The sequence below is a fragment of the Paralichthys olivaceus genome, chromosome 15 (assembly GCF_024713975.1).
Source record: "Paralichthys olivaceus isolate ysfri-2021 chromosome 15, ASM2471397v2, whole genome shotgun sequence".
In the NCBI taxonomy this organism is placed as follows: Eukaryota; Metazoa; Chordata; class Actinopteri; order Pleuronectiformes; family Paralichthyidae; genus Paralichthys; species Paralichthys olivaceus.
In genome coordinates, this window is record NC_091107.1 from 7,431,480 (window position 1) to 7,448,921 (window position 17,442).

The 17,442-nt window shown below is 40.7% G+C and overlaps 1 protein-coding gene and 1 long non-coding RNA gene across 2 annotated transcripts in view; one reads left to right on the forward strand and one right to left on the reverse strand.

The window, feature by feature from the left end:
- LOC109635766 (uncharacterized) overlaps window positions 1-5,537 on the forward strand; it is a 130,246-nt gene extending 124,709 nt beyond the window's left edge. The window contains exons 6-7 of the long non-coding RNA XR_011246149.1: window positions 18-166; window positions 887-5,537. This is a non-coding gene — a long non-coding RNA (uncharacterized lncRNA). The remainder of the gene's footprint in view (window positions 1-17; window positions 167-886) is intronic.
- The window catches only part of LOC109635647 (gamma-aminobutyric acid receptor subunit beta-2), a 54,326-nt gene that overhangs the window by 25,467 nt on the left and 11,417 nt on the right, over window positions 1-17,442 (reverse strand). Inside the window, exon 4 of the mRNA XM_020096977.2 lies at window positions 5,587-5,807. Within this exon, the coding sequence (XP_019952536.1) occupies window positions 5,587-5,807 (221 nt within the window). The remainder of the gene's footprint in view (window positions 1-5,586; window positions 5,808-17,442) is intronic.

Below are 17,442 nucleotides of genomic sequence, written 5' to 3' on the forward strand. Positions count from 1 at the left end.
AATCTCCCAACATAAAGTTCTGCAAATGAATGTGCTCGGATCTGGACTTCGATATCGACTGAATGAATGAGGACATGAAGCGACGTGTCAGAGCAGCTTCCTCAGGCCCAGGCAGGTGACAGAGAGAAACTCAGGGTTAGTCGAAGGAAAACGCTCCGGCCAGCAGGTTAGTTCACAGAGTGAGTTACTGTGACTCACAGGTAAAGTCATTTCAGGTCCTGGAATAGAAAACCCAGAGTTTCTCTCATGGCAAGGTTAACAGACTCTGAGTTTCCACTGAAAACACTTTCTGGAACAGGCTTTGAATTACTGTCTCAACCATCACCTGGAATCACTGAGGTCAGAAGAACTATTTACAATTTCTCATGATGAACCTGTATATCAACTATATATTGTAAAGCGGTTAAAGTGAAGCCGTCATATCAATTAAAATGGCCAATAAACCACCAAACAAACAAATGATTTAAAAGAGGTCACCGAACATTGATGCATGATCTATTTTTCACCTTTTCCTTGAATGAAATCCTCGTGCTCTTCCATAGACATAGAATGTGCTTCGTGCCAGAGCCACATTATCTGATATTTGAGATAATGACAGCATTCAGAGAGCACTCACCCCCATCGCCAGCTGCTTCCCACCCACAGACTACAGAGAAAACATAGGGAGGAGGATGCCCACGGAATCAAATCACTTGGATGCTGTAACACTAAATTGCAAAACACAACATTACCGAGTGTTGAAAGGAAAAATATTGTCTTTGTCATTTAATTTGAATGTTTTTTCGACCTGATATTGATTTTAAGTTAGTTGATATATCTATTTGATTGATATTGTTGTTCATTTCTGCAATCTAACTGCAGTTTCCCTGTGCTTGCTAATCCTCAGCCACAAACTCAACAGTCCGTTCCGCAGAGAAAATTAAAGCCTGTCCTCCAGCAAACAACCGCCTATAAATAACAAAGGCAGGACCCTCCTTTGGATGAGCCTTCAGCAGCTTAACCTGCCTGGGAAACACAGAGAGGCACTTCTGTTGTTTGTCATTTCAATTATGACACTTCCTGAAGCCGCTTCACGCTGGTTGCCATCGTTCATTTACATCGAACAGAAAAAACTCCTCGAAAGGTTGAAGTTAGTTTTGATGATCAATGTGGGGGGGGGGAGTGCGAGCCCAAAAGAAGGGTCGTTGCTGTTTATGCCTTTTAACCACTATAATGGATCCTCGGAATGAATTTGCAGCTCAATGGCACATGCAGTAAATATGTGTGTTAAATATTCATCAGCCGTTTGTTCCATCTGTGTGTCAGTGTGTTTCTTTTTCCTATTATCAGCATCCAAGGACTCGCTGCATCCAATTACATTTTCTAATAAACAGTGAAAAGATTCTCCTCCTCACAATGCATCCTGCTGTTTGTGTACATGGATAATGTGGCCACCGTTTGCTTATTAGAGGATGTATACTGTGTTTCTGAAACAAATTAAATATTGACTGTGATGTTCACATTGTCTCTGTAGATGCCTTTAAAAGCAACTTTCGTCTATTCAGTCGGGGCTTTCCTACTTTTCCAAATGTTCCGATTCATTGTCTGTTTTTTGTAGTTGTTTATTCGGAACAGTTGTTCTTTCTGAGCCACTCGGTGACGTTATTCTGTGAGACGTGTTTTATAAAGTTAACGTTCTACTGTTTGCATCGCTGTGGGACAAAAGGTCATAGGTCAAGTAGCAGCTTCTGTTTTGTCCATTTCAATAATTTCAGAAAAAATGAATAAATATTATTTCTGATGATCAAAAGAAATCTGTTATTTCTTTAAATTGTAAATCCAAATTCTGTAGCTGAAGTTTATTTCAGATTTAGATTTTGCACTTCTCTTTTTTTTTTTACGACAAGTAGAAAAACAATTTTATCACATTGCATTTGAGTGATTTTCCACAGTGTTTTTCTTGCGGGTGACTCATTGCTCGTCATGAAGTGTTGTGTTGTAAATACTTTACGACCACTTCGCGATGACTGGCCTCCAGGAAATCTCTCTGCCAGGCTGTCGTTCACCTATAAATAGCTCCAACACGCAACTACTCGTAAACCACAGACTGTCGTTTTTACATTTCTGTTTGTGTGTCGACTAAATAACCACTGCACGTTGATTTGTGAGCTTTAGAGGTGCTGTCAGGTGTATTGCTGAACGTGGGACAGAGTCACACTAGCTGTTCCCTCCCTCCCGGTTCCTATAATCAATCAAATCTCCTCTTCTCTCCAGCTGATTCCCACAAAATGTCAAACTCTTTCTTAAATGTCGACCAATTAACCTTGTCCTTGAGTTATGACACTGACCGTATGTTTTAATAATAATAATAATCATTTCATCATATATTTATCTTGATCTGTCAGAGATGGGAATCATTATTGACACCACCCCCTATTATAAATCATGTTTCATTTTCTTTAGTTTACGGATTTACTACTGGATTACGCACTGACCCAACTACCATCACATGGACCATTTAAGTTCTGTGTGCTCTAATTTATTGACGTAATAAACTAGAGAGCTGCATAAATTTCATTGGACTTCCCGAGGACAGTAATATGCTGTATCTGCATGCGCTCCTGGATTTATGAGCATCCACAGACATGCCAAAGATCCCATGACCCAATTTAGGATTTGCAAAATATCTGGTCATCCTACTTACATGATATTGAGTGTCAAGGGTGATGGATTTCTTCTCCCAGTTTCACTCTAATCCCACTTCATCCAAAGTAATATTTGTGTCATGACTTCGACCACCGTAAATGTCCAGACCCATATTCCACGTGATTATGGATTTTTCATTTGCATATTGGATTCATTGGGTTGATACTGTACGTTATCCCTTTCAACTCAAATGGCCTGACACAAGGACAACTTGAACTATTTCAGTATAATCTGTCCCTCGCAATCTGCCGCTGCCTCTACGGCTTTCTCTTATATGCTTTGGAGCTTTTTCCCATGTTTTGCTGTTCTCGACAATCGGCACTGAAGAACATACTTAAATCCACAATCGAACACTGCTCTTATTTAAGAAGAAGTTACTTTACTAGCTGTCAGACTGACCCAGGGGACTGGAGCATCGATGTGATGAATGATTCACAGTATATCCAGGAAGGACACACATTCATTTAAAATATCTCAGTTATTTCCTGACTGTTCAACATTATCATCAAAGAACTTCAAAAGTACTTTGCTTTTTGTGTTTACACTGTAACGTGATGTTTAATGTCCCACAGGGGACTGGGACATCAAATTAAAGGACTCTTCAGCATATCCAGGAATGACTCGGTTATCTTAGATATTTCTTTGATAAAAAACCTAAAGAGATGTTAAAAGATCAACATCTTAAACCCCACATATCTTTGCTTGGTGATGTGTTTACAGTGTGTAGGAAATGTGATGTGCTTTCATCAAATCAAGTGTCTGCATGTTTCTTCTAACCCAGCTATGATCCAGAGACAGTGGTAATAGCAGTCAGTAAAGTTTAGTTTGACTCTAGGATCCCATTTTAATAAGAGTTTGTTTAGTTCTTTTTTTCCATACGTTAGAACGATAATGAACTTAACAAATAATTTAATAAAAAAAACAAAAAGAGCACATAAATGTGTGAGGGCGTGTCCTTAAGTTTTTTAAAAATAAATTCAGGAATATAACACAGCATCTTTCCAAAACAATCCTTTTCTGAGAAAACTCAAGGCCTCAGTATTTTCACCAGGATAAATAAAATGATTGAGTCGGAGGAAGAGATTAGGATTTTATTCTAATGTTTGGAAGGCAAATAGCCGCCCATAGGATTTTCTGCTGCACTTCTTAATACTTGTCTTTTCTCTTTTTTTTTTTTTTTTATCAGTTTATAAGATTGGTCGTCCTTCTGCTCCTCAGCTGTGACTGTACAGCACTCACTATGTCTACAAACTATTTACAGTCTCTTTTGGAGTCAGAACCACGCACACTTCCATTCTGGCAGACGCTTCTTTGGTTTACGTGAAGAGGGTGATAGAAACCTTGTGATGAAAAACTAAACAAATTGAAAACATGCTGAACACTTTGAGAGGACGATGCAGACAGACATCATCGATGGAGACGAGCAAAGAGAGATATATTGACGAGGTTTCTCTCCTCTCGTCTCCTTAACGCTGCTCGCCCTCCTTTGGCGTCTCCTCTCGCTGCTTTTATTTAATTTCGCTCTCCCACACTGGTGCCAACGCGCTGCCATGATGGCCGTTAAGATGTTATGGTTTCCAATAACTTCTTTATAGAGTTTGGGCTTCTGAGGCCCATTTGCGAAACGAACTGATGAGGCATCAGCGAGGTGTGAGAAGTGAACAGTCATCATGTTAACTCTGAGAGGTTGGAACTTCACGGAATGGGTCGATCAATTCACAATCGTACAACGGGGGAGGGGAGGGGTTTGTAGTGGAATTAACATAACAAAAAAATGCAAATGTGTGAGCTTGTGGAAAAATGTAAAAAGAAATCTGGTGTTTCTTAAAGTTGCTCTCCATGTTGTGAAACACTCATCCATCACACTATGTTTGAGAAGAAAGTCAGAATTACAAGCATATGTTTTTTTGGGGGTCTTTAGTCGGACGCGTGACTAAGATGAATGGATGTTTCAATCCTCTGACAGGTTCATACTTCAACTCCAACAAATCACAATTAGTGATCCCACTTTCCAGTCAGAAGATACCGTCAAGTGTTCAAGACGTTGCTAATAGCTTTTTATGATTGAAAGGAAGAAAAACCAAACAAGGTCTTTGAGGAAATATCAAATATGTTTCTCCTCCTCTCAACATGTGAGGGGTCTTGCAGACTGAGCAGCAGCAGGGGAGTAGATGGAAGGAATAAACAAACCGGAGCTGGAAACAGTTTAAGTCACAGAAAGTGTTTTGTTAGCTTTGGCACTGGTGACCATCACACCAGCATCTAAACTACCTGACGTGACATTTGTAAAAAGGTTTTTAAACTGTTGTTAGTGCTGCAGCCGCCAAACTTTTCAGCTATGTAGTGTTTATACTGATATTAGCAGTGGCAGCGCTTTTAACTGGTTAATACTGGTTTAAAAATTCTATTTAATGTAGGATTTTATACCTGGACCTATTGAAGTATGTCTGCTTCTTTATAACAAGTTGAATCCACTACAGATGAATGTAGTTGGCAGCATGTGCACGTCCCGTTAATGAGGACACAAGTAGGTCACTTCATCAACATTATAATTTTCACTCAGGGACGATGTTGCACCTTATGTCAGTTGTTTTCCTCATCATGGCTCTAATTAGCCAATTACTGAGTCCAACGCAGCGATTGTTGACTCACTGTTTATTAAAGTTTTTAGAAGTTGAAGATTTTTTTCCCCAGGTTTTATGATTTTGAAAGAAAAGATTAAGTGTTTGACAACATGAAGCGTAAATTACTACAATTTGTGCCGCACAGTCGATCAATATCTGGTGTTGTGCTCATGCAGCATGTGGGAGATTTGTGTTTGTGTATTTGCAAAAGTAAATATCTAAGCTCCTGCTCTTGTTGTGTAGTCAAAAGTGTTATTTCAAGAGATCAGAATCTCACCTCAGACCGTAGAGCACGGTCCCGTCCGGGTGCAGTCGGATCATTCTATTTTTCACCGTGACACCGTGGACAAACGATTTCTTGTCGTTGAGGAAGTAGGTGTCGGGGACCCAGAGCTGGTCGGCCACCCGGTTATCTAAGGTCAGATTGAGGGGGATCTCGGAGTAGGACAGCCGCTTGTCTCGCCAGGCCTGCTGGAAGTACATCGTCAAAGTGTAGTCCTGGAAAGTGCACAGAGGGAGCAAAAGAGGACACAGAGGAGACGGGGGAAGAAGAAAGGAGGCCGATCAAGTGGGAGGACGGCAGGTTGGAGGGGGAGGAAGAGAGAGGGACGAAAGATGGGGAGGAAAGAAAAAAGAGAAAATGGACAGTTAAAAAAAACCAACAATTTTACACAGCTGCTCTGTGATATGTTTCCACTGCTCGCTCTCAAATTAGACCAGACTGGGCTTCAATATTGGATGAAGTTCACTTAAAAGCAAACAGAACAGTAGCAGCACAGGTCAGAAAAACTCTCGGTACACGGCAATGGGGAATTCCTTCTGTTCATGGAAACATGAGGTTTAGCCAGACAGTGTGAAAGAGTGTGTATGTGTCAGAGGGGACGAGACGGAGAGACAGATGGTTAGGATTTGGTGTGTGTTTGTGTGTGTGTGTCAGTTTGTGTCTGTTCATATACGATAAAGGGGCTGGAGCATATGTGCGCGGCCTGCTTGGTTGGTTTCTGTGTGTTTTTGTGCATGTGTGACACTCGTGCAAACACACAGAGGGGAGAGGAACAGAGCAAGAGACACCACATGTTTCAGACAAATTAAAATAACCTCCGAGCAACATCGAGAATCTGTTTCACAAACCATCCTCTATATGCTCTATTTGCTTTGACAGTAGCTGTCTTTCCGGGATCAAGCACTGTTTGTGAAATGAGCTGCACTTGCATGACACATTCACCCATTGTCTTCTGTTTGTTCCCTCCAGAACTAGAACGGTAAACCCAGCTCTCACTTCACATCAAGTTCCCCACAGACAGCACAGCTGCCTTTGAGGGACTGGATAAGTCTGCTTTACATTACAGAGGCAGACATCAAAGTGTCCCGGACGTTACGTGCATGTTACTTTAAAATGAGAGAAATATATATATATATATATATATATATATATATTATATGCTCATGGTACAAAGTTGTCTGTACTTTGTGAATGGTCTCAGGCATGTGTATCCTATTTCATGCTCCACAAGCAAGAGATTGTGATGTGCAGGTTGGTAAATTTGTGTTTGCAGTTGAAAGTAATTTTGCTGATGAGCAGTTGGTGGCGGTAATGTGCCGAGCAATATGACAGAGAAAAGGCAAAACAGCTAACTTTCAAATGCTAATATGTAAAATATAATATAAACGATGTAGGTTTCTGAGTATTCAAGAAATCTGTGTTGTAGATGTTTTTTTCGAGAGATCGAAATGCTTTTGTCAAAACTTAAGAATACACTGAATTTAAAATACGCGACAAAAAACCCCATACATATAACTGATATATAGTTCAGTTGTTTAGGTCAGTAAATTCACTCTAATCTTAAAATTTAATTCAGAGAAGGAAAAGAGCCATCCTGTAAAGCCCCATGAATATATACAAATCCAACAGGTTTATACTTATTATTATCTCTTTAACAAAATATGTTTGTGTAGAATTTGTTTCTTTATTTAATTGCCATCTTTAATATTACTATCATGATTTATTTGTTATGTTTGTTTGTCCCTCATCTCTTGTATTCTGTTTTTGTTAGCATGTCCATACTATCTGTGTGTTTATTAATTGGTGAATAAAGGTTAAAAATAAGAAATTGAATCAAAATCATTTCCATCATTGACTGTAACTACGTTCAGGATAGGACACACACGTTGCTTTTTTTTGTTATTGTTATGATTCATGCGCACACAGTGGGTAAATAATGTATAAAAATTCCCAGATGATAAATCTGGGACATCATAAAACAGTCAAGCCAGCAGTACGACGCTCATGTAGCTCACTGATGTAAGAAGTCTACCAATCATCCATGAAAAACTAAGTTAAATAAACTTGCTGTCTCAGGGAACTTTTTGTCATGACTGGCACATCCACTTCCTGGCAAAGGCTGAACATGCATTTTTGAATATGCCCGTCGGCTACAGATCTGACATCGCACAGCACCTTGGGAACCGGAGGCTCGGATATTGACTGGATGGAGTCGGGGAAACGGGAGCAGCTCTTCTCAGTGAAATCCTTGTTTGACTTAAATAGGTTTTGTCACATTGTTGTTGTTTGTATCTTATTTGGCACAGGGTGCTGACAACCAAGAGTTTGAGAATCAAGTTTTTCAAAGACATAAATAGTATAGTGGCAATTCTGAAACTCAGCGCTATAATTGGACTTGGAATGGGAAAAGAATGATCTGAGTAAAATCCAGGGTCAAACACAGTCTGGGATTTTTGTGCAACTTTCATTTTGACAGCCTTGAAAACATCAGAATGGCTTATTTAGGAGGGTTTGAGGGGAAACTTTTGGAGAGGCTTAATTAGATATTGGAGAATAAGAAATGAGGCGCCAGGTCCCAGCGTAAAAAAGCTAAAATATCTGTGTTGACTTTTAAGTCGCTTTCTCTCTCGTTTTTAGCGAACTCATCATATAATTGTTAGATCTCGGTGGCTTGACACTTGCACCGATGATTTCTTGCACGTGCTTCCCCAACACTTCTGTCCCTGGTCTGTGGTTATGTAAGCGCTCGCACTCACCACTGCACGTGTGACTGAAGAGATGCTTGTTGCCATGCCGTCCTCCGAAACTATCTGCTCTGCACTCATCATTTCACACGTGCACACATACTCACACACTGTATTTACTCTATTTGTAAGACATTTGAACATTGAAGGTGACGATAAAAACACATCACATACCTCAAGAAATGCACGAGATATCTTAACAGAACAAATAGCATCTGGAAACGTGGGCTACGTGTTTTAATGTTACTTGTGTGATCACAGCCACAATCCTTTTGCAATCCGTTTGTCATCAGCAACGGTGCAAACGCACGAGTCTCCCAAGGACAGCGGGTGTGTTTTTTAATTTGAAATACTCTTTAGCTGTGAAAAGTAAAACAACCGAGTTATTTAACTGAGTGAATGTTTCTATTGTCGTCCCTGAGAGCCAGTTATTGCTCGCCCATTTGATGCAGTGGTTTTGCGTTGGTTCCACTGTGGCTAGTTTACTGTGAACTTAAAGCTCTCCTTAAAGACATCTATAGTGGACATCTCTCTTTATCTCTCTGTGGGTGGAGGGTGTTGTAAATCACCAGAATAGCTGCAGCAGCTGTGTGCATGGAAGTACAAGGGAGGCTGTCATAACAACGGTCATAATGAGTATCAGCACATAAACGAAATGTTGGAGAAAGAGAGAAAGGAAACAAGAAAGAGAGGGATGCAGGAGAATAATGCTCAGTGCTCTGTGCTGCCAAGCTGCCAAAGAGACACTCACAACAGAACGTGAGAATCCATTTTGACTATCAAGTGATGTCCAGCAGCTCCACGGCACATTTCCTTCTGTGTTCCCTCAATTTTGAAGATTTAGTGCTTTGTTTTTTACAGATCATGTCGAGGGAACGATCACTAACTAATCTGGAGGATGTAAAAGAACCATTTCACAACCCGCTGCCAGGACCTGATAAAAAAGAATCACAATTTCTCCCTTCTTATTCATCATGGGGAGGAATCTGCTCATAACAGCTGCAGACAAGGAATCCAGAGGCCTGGCACCAGAGAACGGCTCCCACTAACCTTTAGAGAGGCTTAATGGATGACCAGAGCCTAACCACTACAAAGATCCTGAGGGAACTCGATGACTTGGGAACGGGAGCAAGAAGGAGGTTCAAACCAATAAAGTCTGGAAGCATGATGATTAGAAATGGCTGAGCAGCCAAGTCCAGCTGGATTTTATAACATCAATTGAGGAAAAACCCAATAAAACGTATCAGGGAGTGATGTGATGGCTCTCTAACGGAGAGAAGCGATGGTCAGAGAGAAAGGTAGAAGAATGTAATAGAGGGATCAGGTACCTGTGACATCAAAAAGTCAAGAGGAAAGTGAGACCTGGAATTCTACCAGGCATCCCGTCAGTAGGGCTCTATCAGGTCTGGACAGTCCAGACCTTTCCTGCCAAAACAACATGGTACTGCAAACTGAATAGAGTATTCCTACTGCAATATTGAGTTGTACTTGCAAATGTAAACTATATTTAGAACTGACTGAAAGTAGTTGTGGTTCAACTCAGGTCCTCTTTGCTGCTGCCTGATTCTGGCATCGTTTTTTTTTTCTTCTCACAACTTGATGTTTGCCGATAAAATGCCAGCGTTCGTCAGTTTGGCTCTCACACAAGTTCAGCTCTGAGACTCAACCCTCAAGTGTGGATACTTTCCTGAAAAATAAACATAGGATGGCGAAACTAAATGTTTTACAGAGAAGAAAATGTGAAGGGGGGGTTAGCTGATATGCAGTAAAATGTTTTGGATTCAAATTTAAATTATCATGAAAAAACGTAAGGACTGAGCTCCTAACTGAAACCTTCAATTGCTGGTGTACAGTCAACAATGGGTGAGAGCTGACACTCTCATGATCATATTCTGTGAACGACATAATGGCCCTGCTCCACCTGGTATTAACATCTGTCCAGAGAGATCCGATCAATAGCTGGTATTAAAATACATCCTGAATATCTCCTGTGACCTCTGTGCTCTATCAGAGTCTGGGTCTGGTACTGGGGATCTAAAGACTTGTAAAGACTCAACCAGTCATAAATTGTCTGAGCTTGTTGTTGCATTATTTTCTCAGTATAACAGAAAAAAACACACAAAACCAACAAAGGAATCCATCCATTTGATAAACCGCTTATCCTCGGAGGGTCGCAGACGGCTGGCGACAATCCCAGCTGACATTTGGCGACATCACAGGGCCGACATACAGAGAGAGACATTAATTCTCTCTCACATTCACACCTATGGACAATATAGTGTCCAAGTAATCTTTGGAGTGTGTGTGTTGTTTTTGGATTAAGCAGGCAAAGTTAACTACAATTACATTTGCCAGGTGGATAAATACATAACCATGAATATTAATAATAATAATTCTAAATATATAATCAGATTCAAGACTAATTATATTTCAATGTTGTATTTAGAGCATTGTTTTTGCTGCCCCCAAGTGGCCAAAAAAGAACTATAAAAAGTTGGATCATACTTTAGATAAAAAATTTAAATGAGGTTAAGAAACATTGATACAAAAAAAAGTTCCACTCCAATCTTCCTCGTGTGGTTCTGTGATCATATAACAATATCAAACTACTTGTGCCAGAGCTCATAATTCAATATTATTTATTTATTATTCAATCAACATTTTTCACCTTGAGCATTTGAACAAAAGCCCGATGCTGTAGGTTTTGATTTAAAGTCGTTTCTTGATAAAGTGGAGAGCAAAGTGAAGAACGAAGTGGAAGCAGAGGAGGAAGAGGAAGGGAATATTGAGAGAGGCGGGTAAATAGTTGAGTAAATGCTCGGGAGTGACAAGGCATGATTGGCTGGAGACAGTGATGATGATGAGGAGGAAAAATGGAGGCTGGGAGAAAGAATGGAGAGAGGGATCAGAGCGAGGATGAGTGCTGGTGATATTTTTCTCTCTTCCCCACTACCCTTGAAGTCAGTTTTCAATTTGAGAGCCGCGGTACAGTGTGGTGAGTTTGCTGGAAGGGACGGGGGGAGTTGAGAGTGAGGGGGGGGGTAAATGAAAGGCGTCGGAAAGCTCAGTGGAACGGTGATGCAAATTGCTTTTATTCACACAGCTCTCCACTCCGAGGCCCCGGTTTCAGCACCATGCAATGACCTCCCTCCGCTATTCTCTCTCCCCTTCCTCTTTTATCCCTCTCCTCATCTGCCCCATCTATTCCCTCTTCATCTCTCCATCTCAAGCTCCGCACAGCTCCTGTTGCATTTATTTGCATGTGGTGGTGGTGTTGGGGTGGTGGGGTGGGGGTGGGGGAACACACAGCAGGAGAGTGTGAATGGCTTCGATCATTACCGCTAAACAGAACCAGCATAGGAAGCGGGCTGCAGAGAACATGGCAGATGTTGGATCAGTCTCTGAGGTGCGAGGTCGGGCTCCGCGAAAGATTTTGAATTTAAATATCTCCTCCCTAAAGCTTCCTCATGTAAAGCCTTGGAATATTTATTTCCAAAAATTGCACATTTAGTTAAAAGGACACTCAATCAACCAAATAATGGATATTTTACTTTAACAAACCATGTGATTGTGATGGGATTTTGATCTTGAATAATAGTTTGTTTCTTTGGGCTATAATAGTAAATGTAAAAGAGGTATTTGTTGCTATAAATTATTTCTATAGTGCTGTGACCTTGAAGAGTGAGGCTGAATCTTAATGCAGCCTGCCTCCGAATCCTCCTCTGCCTCCATCCTCTCTGCGTCTGTCTCACTCTCTCCTTCCCTCCTCTCTTTGAAATACCATCAGCGGGGAGGAAATGTGATCCCACCACCACTCAGCCATATGTCCATACTGCACTCTATCATCCACCTACTTCAGATCTCCACAGAAAATCCAGCCCTCCAACAACAAGTGCCTTTCAGTTCCCTGTCTCACATTGTCCTAATGCCGTCAGCGACAGGGCACAAGGAACCTGGCATAGGGCGCCGAATTTGCATTGGAGGCCTAATATCTATATATACCTAATATCTCGTTCCCCACAGAGCTGAGTGACATATATTCCCCCAGTCTCCGGAGTTGTATATGGAGTCCTTAGGATTCAGCTCTGTATCTGGAACAGCTTGTGCACTGCGTGTAGTAAATCTGCCACAGGAACGCATACAGGGGCGGCTGCTGGGGTTGCATTTGGCCCATTTGCTCCAGAATAAATAAGGATTGAAAGCTTAAACAAGAAACATATCTGAATAGATTTAACAAGACAAATCTATGACAGGTGCAGTATATTTAAGGTGATTTTCAAACAGTGTCACCACATAGTCTGTCCATCAACGCTTAAGTAGCAAAAGATGAGTCCCCAGTGCAAAGAAAACCATCTACAGGAACTAATCTGTCCATATTACCATAAAATATCTTAATCAGTAAAAGACAGTCACTCCTTGTGTTGCCAACTTCAGTCAATCCATTTTATTTGGTTGTTGTGTTTTATGAAAGTGTCTTTTATGCAAACGTTTCTTTTAAATATGTCTGTTTGGATGTGACTGTGACACATTTCTGCCTTGACAGAGGTAAACAATAAAGTACTTTCTATATATTCTGTTCATCAGACAAAAATCACATGTCTCATTTTTAACTGTCAAATTAAGGCCTCAAAATATGAGTCACGGTTGGACGGTTGCATATGTGTGTGTTGTTGAGGTCTTAGGATTAAATTCCAACAAGGGCATTACTCTGACCCAAACTCCCTTGACTAGACTTTTTTGTATTTTTTTCCATTAAGACCATTTCCAGGTGGCATGTTGGAAACTAGATGATGGATTTTGATAAAGCAGAGACTTTGTTTGGTTACTTGTTCTTTGTCCAACCTCACTTTACAGAGAAGTGCTCCTTCCTTCCCCGGTGTCTCCCACCCCTCTCTCTTTCTTTATAAATATATATATTTCCCCTTTTCCCTCCACACTCTTTCATCATTTACTCTGGCCTGGACGTAGCTTTCAAGAGACCTCGCTGCTGAAGGTGAATCAAATTTAGAGGAACCCTCTTTTTCCTTTTTTCTCTCAGAGCTCTCCCAAAGCAGAGGTTCACAGCTTTGCCAGTTGGCAGCCGTGCAGCTTAACTGACTACATACAATTTATTAGAGTCGATTGGAGCATCTGCAGGCCTTTTGTGTCCCTGGAGAGGAGTGGAGTAGAGTGGCAATTCGGAGAGGTGGGTGATGGCGGAGGTGGTTGTGGTTGTGGTGGGGCCTGATGTGAAAGGGAAGGGAGGGCGCAGCAGGACGCAGATTATTAGTCGGCTTTTGAATCCCACTGGAAGACTGGTGGAAGGTGATGGAGGTCTCAATCTCACATGAGACGGAAGGTTAGCTGGCCAAAGAGAAAGACGTTGTCTATGTCAAAAGCCGCACTTACTGCTTCTCCTGCATAAACAAATTGTTTGTGTGTTGGTGTATGTGTGTGTTTGAGTCATTATTCTGCTAAAGATGCAGAGATTTATTGTTCTTTTACAACAAACTTGCCACATTTCTGTTTTTCAGGTGTTGGACAGCTGCCCTTCCTTTGACAATCCCACATACACAACACATAAAAAACACACCGATCCACTGGAGGAATCCTCATACATTATTTAAGAGTGAGGGAACTCAGGAAGAGGCTGATTGCCATTCAAACAGAGTACCGAGAAACGCGCGCCACATCTACACATTGTCAATAATAAGATAATGCAATATATGGACATCTGTGGATCGATTGCACATCTACAGCCTGAGCGAGTGCAGAAAACCGGTTATCAACTCTTGGATCTGAACCACAAATTCAGTTTATCCATGTGTGTCTCTTGGTGTTTGGCCTCTCCTGTTGTGTGAGTCCAGATTTGATGGCCTCTATACAGTATCTCCTTGGGCAAGGACACCCCCGAAGAAGCAATATCTCCTCACAGTTGGACTGACCTACAAGAGATGCAGGGGCACATAGGAGGGTGGCAACTTCAGGATGCATGCATGTGTGTGTGTGTGTGTGTGTGTGTGTGTGTGTGTGTGTGTGTGTGTGTGTGTGTGTGTGTGTGTGTGTGTGTGTGTGTGACAATGACAGAGTAACAATAGAGACATGCTGTTGTGGAAAGTAATTCAGTTCATCTTCACAACAGCTCCTTCAAAGACACAAACACGTATTGATGGATGTGACATAAAAGACATGGTTGGCTCTCTATGAGGCCATTGTTCAAAATACTATCTTTTTAAACTGCATGAAACTGGAGGTTTGACTTGAATGAAAACCGATGGAAAATCTTTTATACGACTTATAAAACTGTGTGTAAACATGTGGGCTACTGTGACACAATCAGAGCTGGGAAATTGAACTATTAAAATGTATATTTTATGTAGAATAAACAGATCAGATGTTGAGATCTGTTGAATATCCTGCATGACATTTGACATTTACTTTTCAGCTCTTTAAACACCAAAGATAAAATCGCATTCACCTCCGAACTATTGGAGTTGTAGCAGAGGTTTGTACCAAAACCTGAATGTGTACAGGGAAAAATAATAGAACTTATTTATTCTAATACAGTCTTTGGTTTTTGATTTGATTGATAACAATAATACCTTCATCAATATTTCCGTCTGTTGTCAAAGACTAAGCCGCTCTGATTGTATTTTACGATAAAACTTTATATGACAAACAGAAGTGGTTTCCTACATGTCACAAAAAGTAATAACAGTTTGATGTGAAGAAGCCTTAATACCCACAGTTCTCAGAAATAAAAGAGCATCTTACACAAAACTAAGATCGTGAACAGCACTAATCCTTGCAGGGTCATTTGTTTCTCCTCATCCCACACGAACTGACCTCTTTAACTGGTGAGACAGATTATTGACATGATTTTCATTTCATTGCCATCGGCACAAAAAAGAATTTACAATCCCAGTTGTGCTTTCAGTACTTTCAATTTTTTGCACTTAAATCTATCAGCAAAAAACAACACAAAGTATTTTGTTATATTTCCTGAACTTTGATATTGATCCATAGAGAGGGGTCTGGGTTCATATTGATATTGTAGGTCGGTGTTGCACAGGAGGGAGAAAGTTTAGTAACAGAACATTTCAAAACTCATGCAATCCTCGCTTTCTTTCTGTTTATCTTTTCCTTGAGTTGTAAAATGATAACACTGGATCATTTAAAAAGCTGAAAACTCAATATAACAGCACAGCATGAAACAGCAGCACTCATTCTTGGCTTAATTTTCCCAACTGTGCTACTTCATGAAATCAAAACACAGAGGGAAGCTTTTATAACCTCGAGCAACGAGGGTGAGAACGCTCATATTTTATTTTTCAGATCAACGAATAATTGATATTTCAACTCAAGCACAAAATGAACACTGTTAAGATGCAGTTCTATAAATAATAAGCACAATGCACAGCCAGCTAAAGAAAATTAACGATGGCAACAGTATCACTCCAAACAAGAGAAAGTGCTGCATTAAATCTCCGGACAACATCCTATTATCAGCTCTCAGTGTCATGTTCAGCTGCTGTGAAAACCAATCCACACCCCCCGTCTCTCCTGTTTGGCCATTATCAAGTTCTTGTATTTTGACAAGCTGTGATAAAGCAGAATCCAGCCCCGTGCTCCATCGACAGCTGGCAGTATGAGTTTCCACGGACTGTGAAATCTGTGTTAGTCCCAGACATGAGACAAATCACAGCGACCCACATGACCAGTTATAATAAGGCTGCGATGACAGGGCAGCGCAGCCTCGTATGAAAATCTATTATTAGGTCAAGATACGTGGAACCCAAAAACACAAACCAAGTGATTTAAAAATGCACATTTGAAATATGTTTGAAACCACTCTTCTAAAGTAAAAACTGGGGAACATATATGTGAGCACTTCTATGCAGATGCCTCATTACAAAGCTCCCAAATCTCTCTGTGATTGATTATTGGCACCATCACTAAAGCCTTTCAAACAACACCCATGTTGTCATTGAGGCTGTTGGTGAACCCAGGCACTATTTGTTGTTTGACAACAGACAAACCAAACACACAAAGCTGCTTGCACACTCACACGCTTCACACACTCACACCCTTCACACACACACACGCACGCACGTATCATTTTGACCTCTGTTGGGTGACTGCAGGTGGATGAGCCGAAATGAAGAAATCTCACTCAACTCACACTTTACGGGAAATCATACTGAGTGTGTCAGTCTGAACATGTTACCTTGATTAACAGTCTAAAAATAGGTTCCATGCAGTGATGAGTGTTATCTCCTCTACACAACAAAGAGCAGGGACACTTCCACACACAAGGAGTGATAAAAATCCATCAACGTGTTGGAAGCATTATCTTGGAGCTCATGAAAAAATCTGACTCATTTGTCACATTAATCAATAAGGACTCAATAATTTGCTATGGCTGAGAAGGAATAATATCATACTCAAGTTACCTCCTTTGTCCCAGACCCTCACAGATCAACAGCTGTTAAGTGGCAATTTAAAAACATAAAGTGACTTATGGCCACTCAGAGTACAGTTTTTAAACATTATTGTCTTATATGTACACATGAGATGTTGCTGCCATTTCACTAGAGCAATGATCTAAATCTAAATTAATCCAACATGGTGGAACTGAAGAGACGGAAATGAAGCAAGGGATTGTAGAAGATTTCTGACATGCTGGGAAAATGAAAACCTTTTCAGAAAATCCAAACAGAAGTGTGTTTGATTTGCAAATAATCTGTTGCATGTTCATAAAGTTCGAAAATGAAACTCTGGCACAGAGCGAGAGCCTAAAACAGCAGCAGTGTTTTTACAGAAAAATCCCACAGTGGCTGAAACAGGTCAGTTCATTGTCCTGCAAGGAAAATCCTTCCTGGACATTGACTAAATTAAAGAGTGCCTCAGCGTCTAACTAACCCCTTTACTGATGAAAGTATGTCCAGAAAAAAAAGAGCCACACATAACACTAAGGCATCATCATCATATGGCAAAGCCAGCGCATTTCAATTTTACTCAGTGCGATAAATTGTTGGGTAGGACATAAAAGAGATATTCTCCATCTTGGAAAGTCTTTAGTATAAAAAGACACAGAGGTGATGATGTCTGATCCACTGAGCGGCCA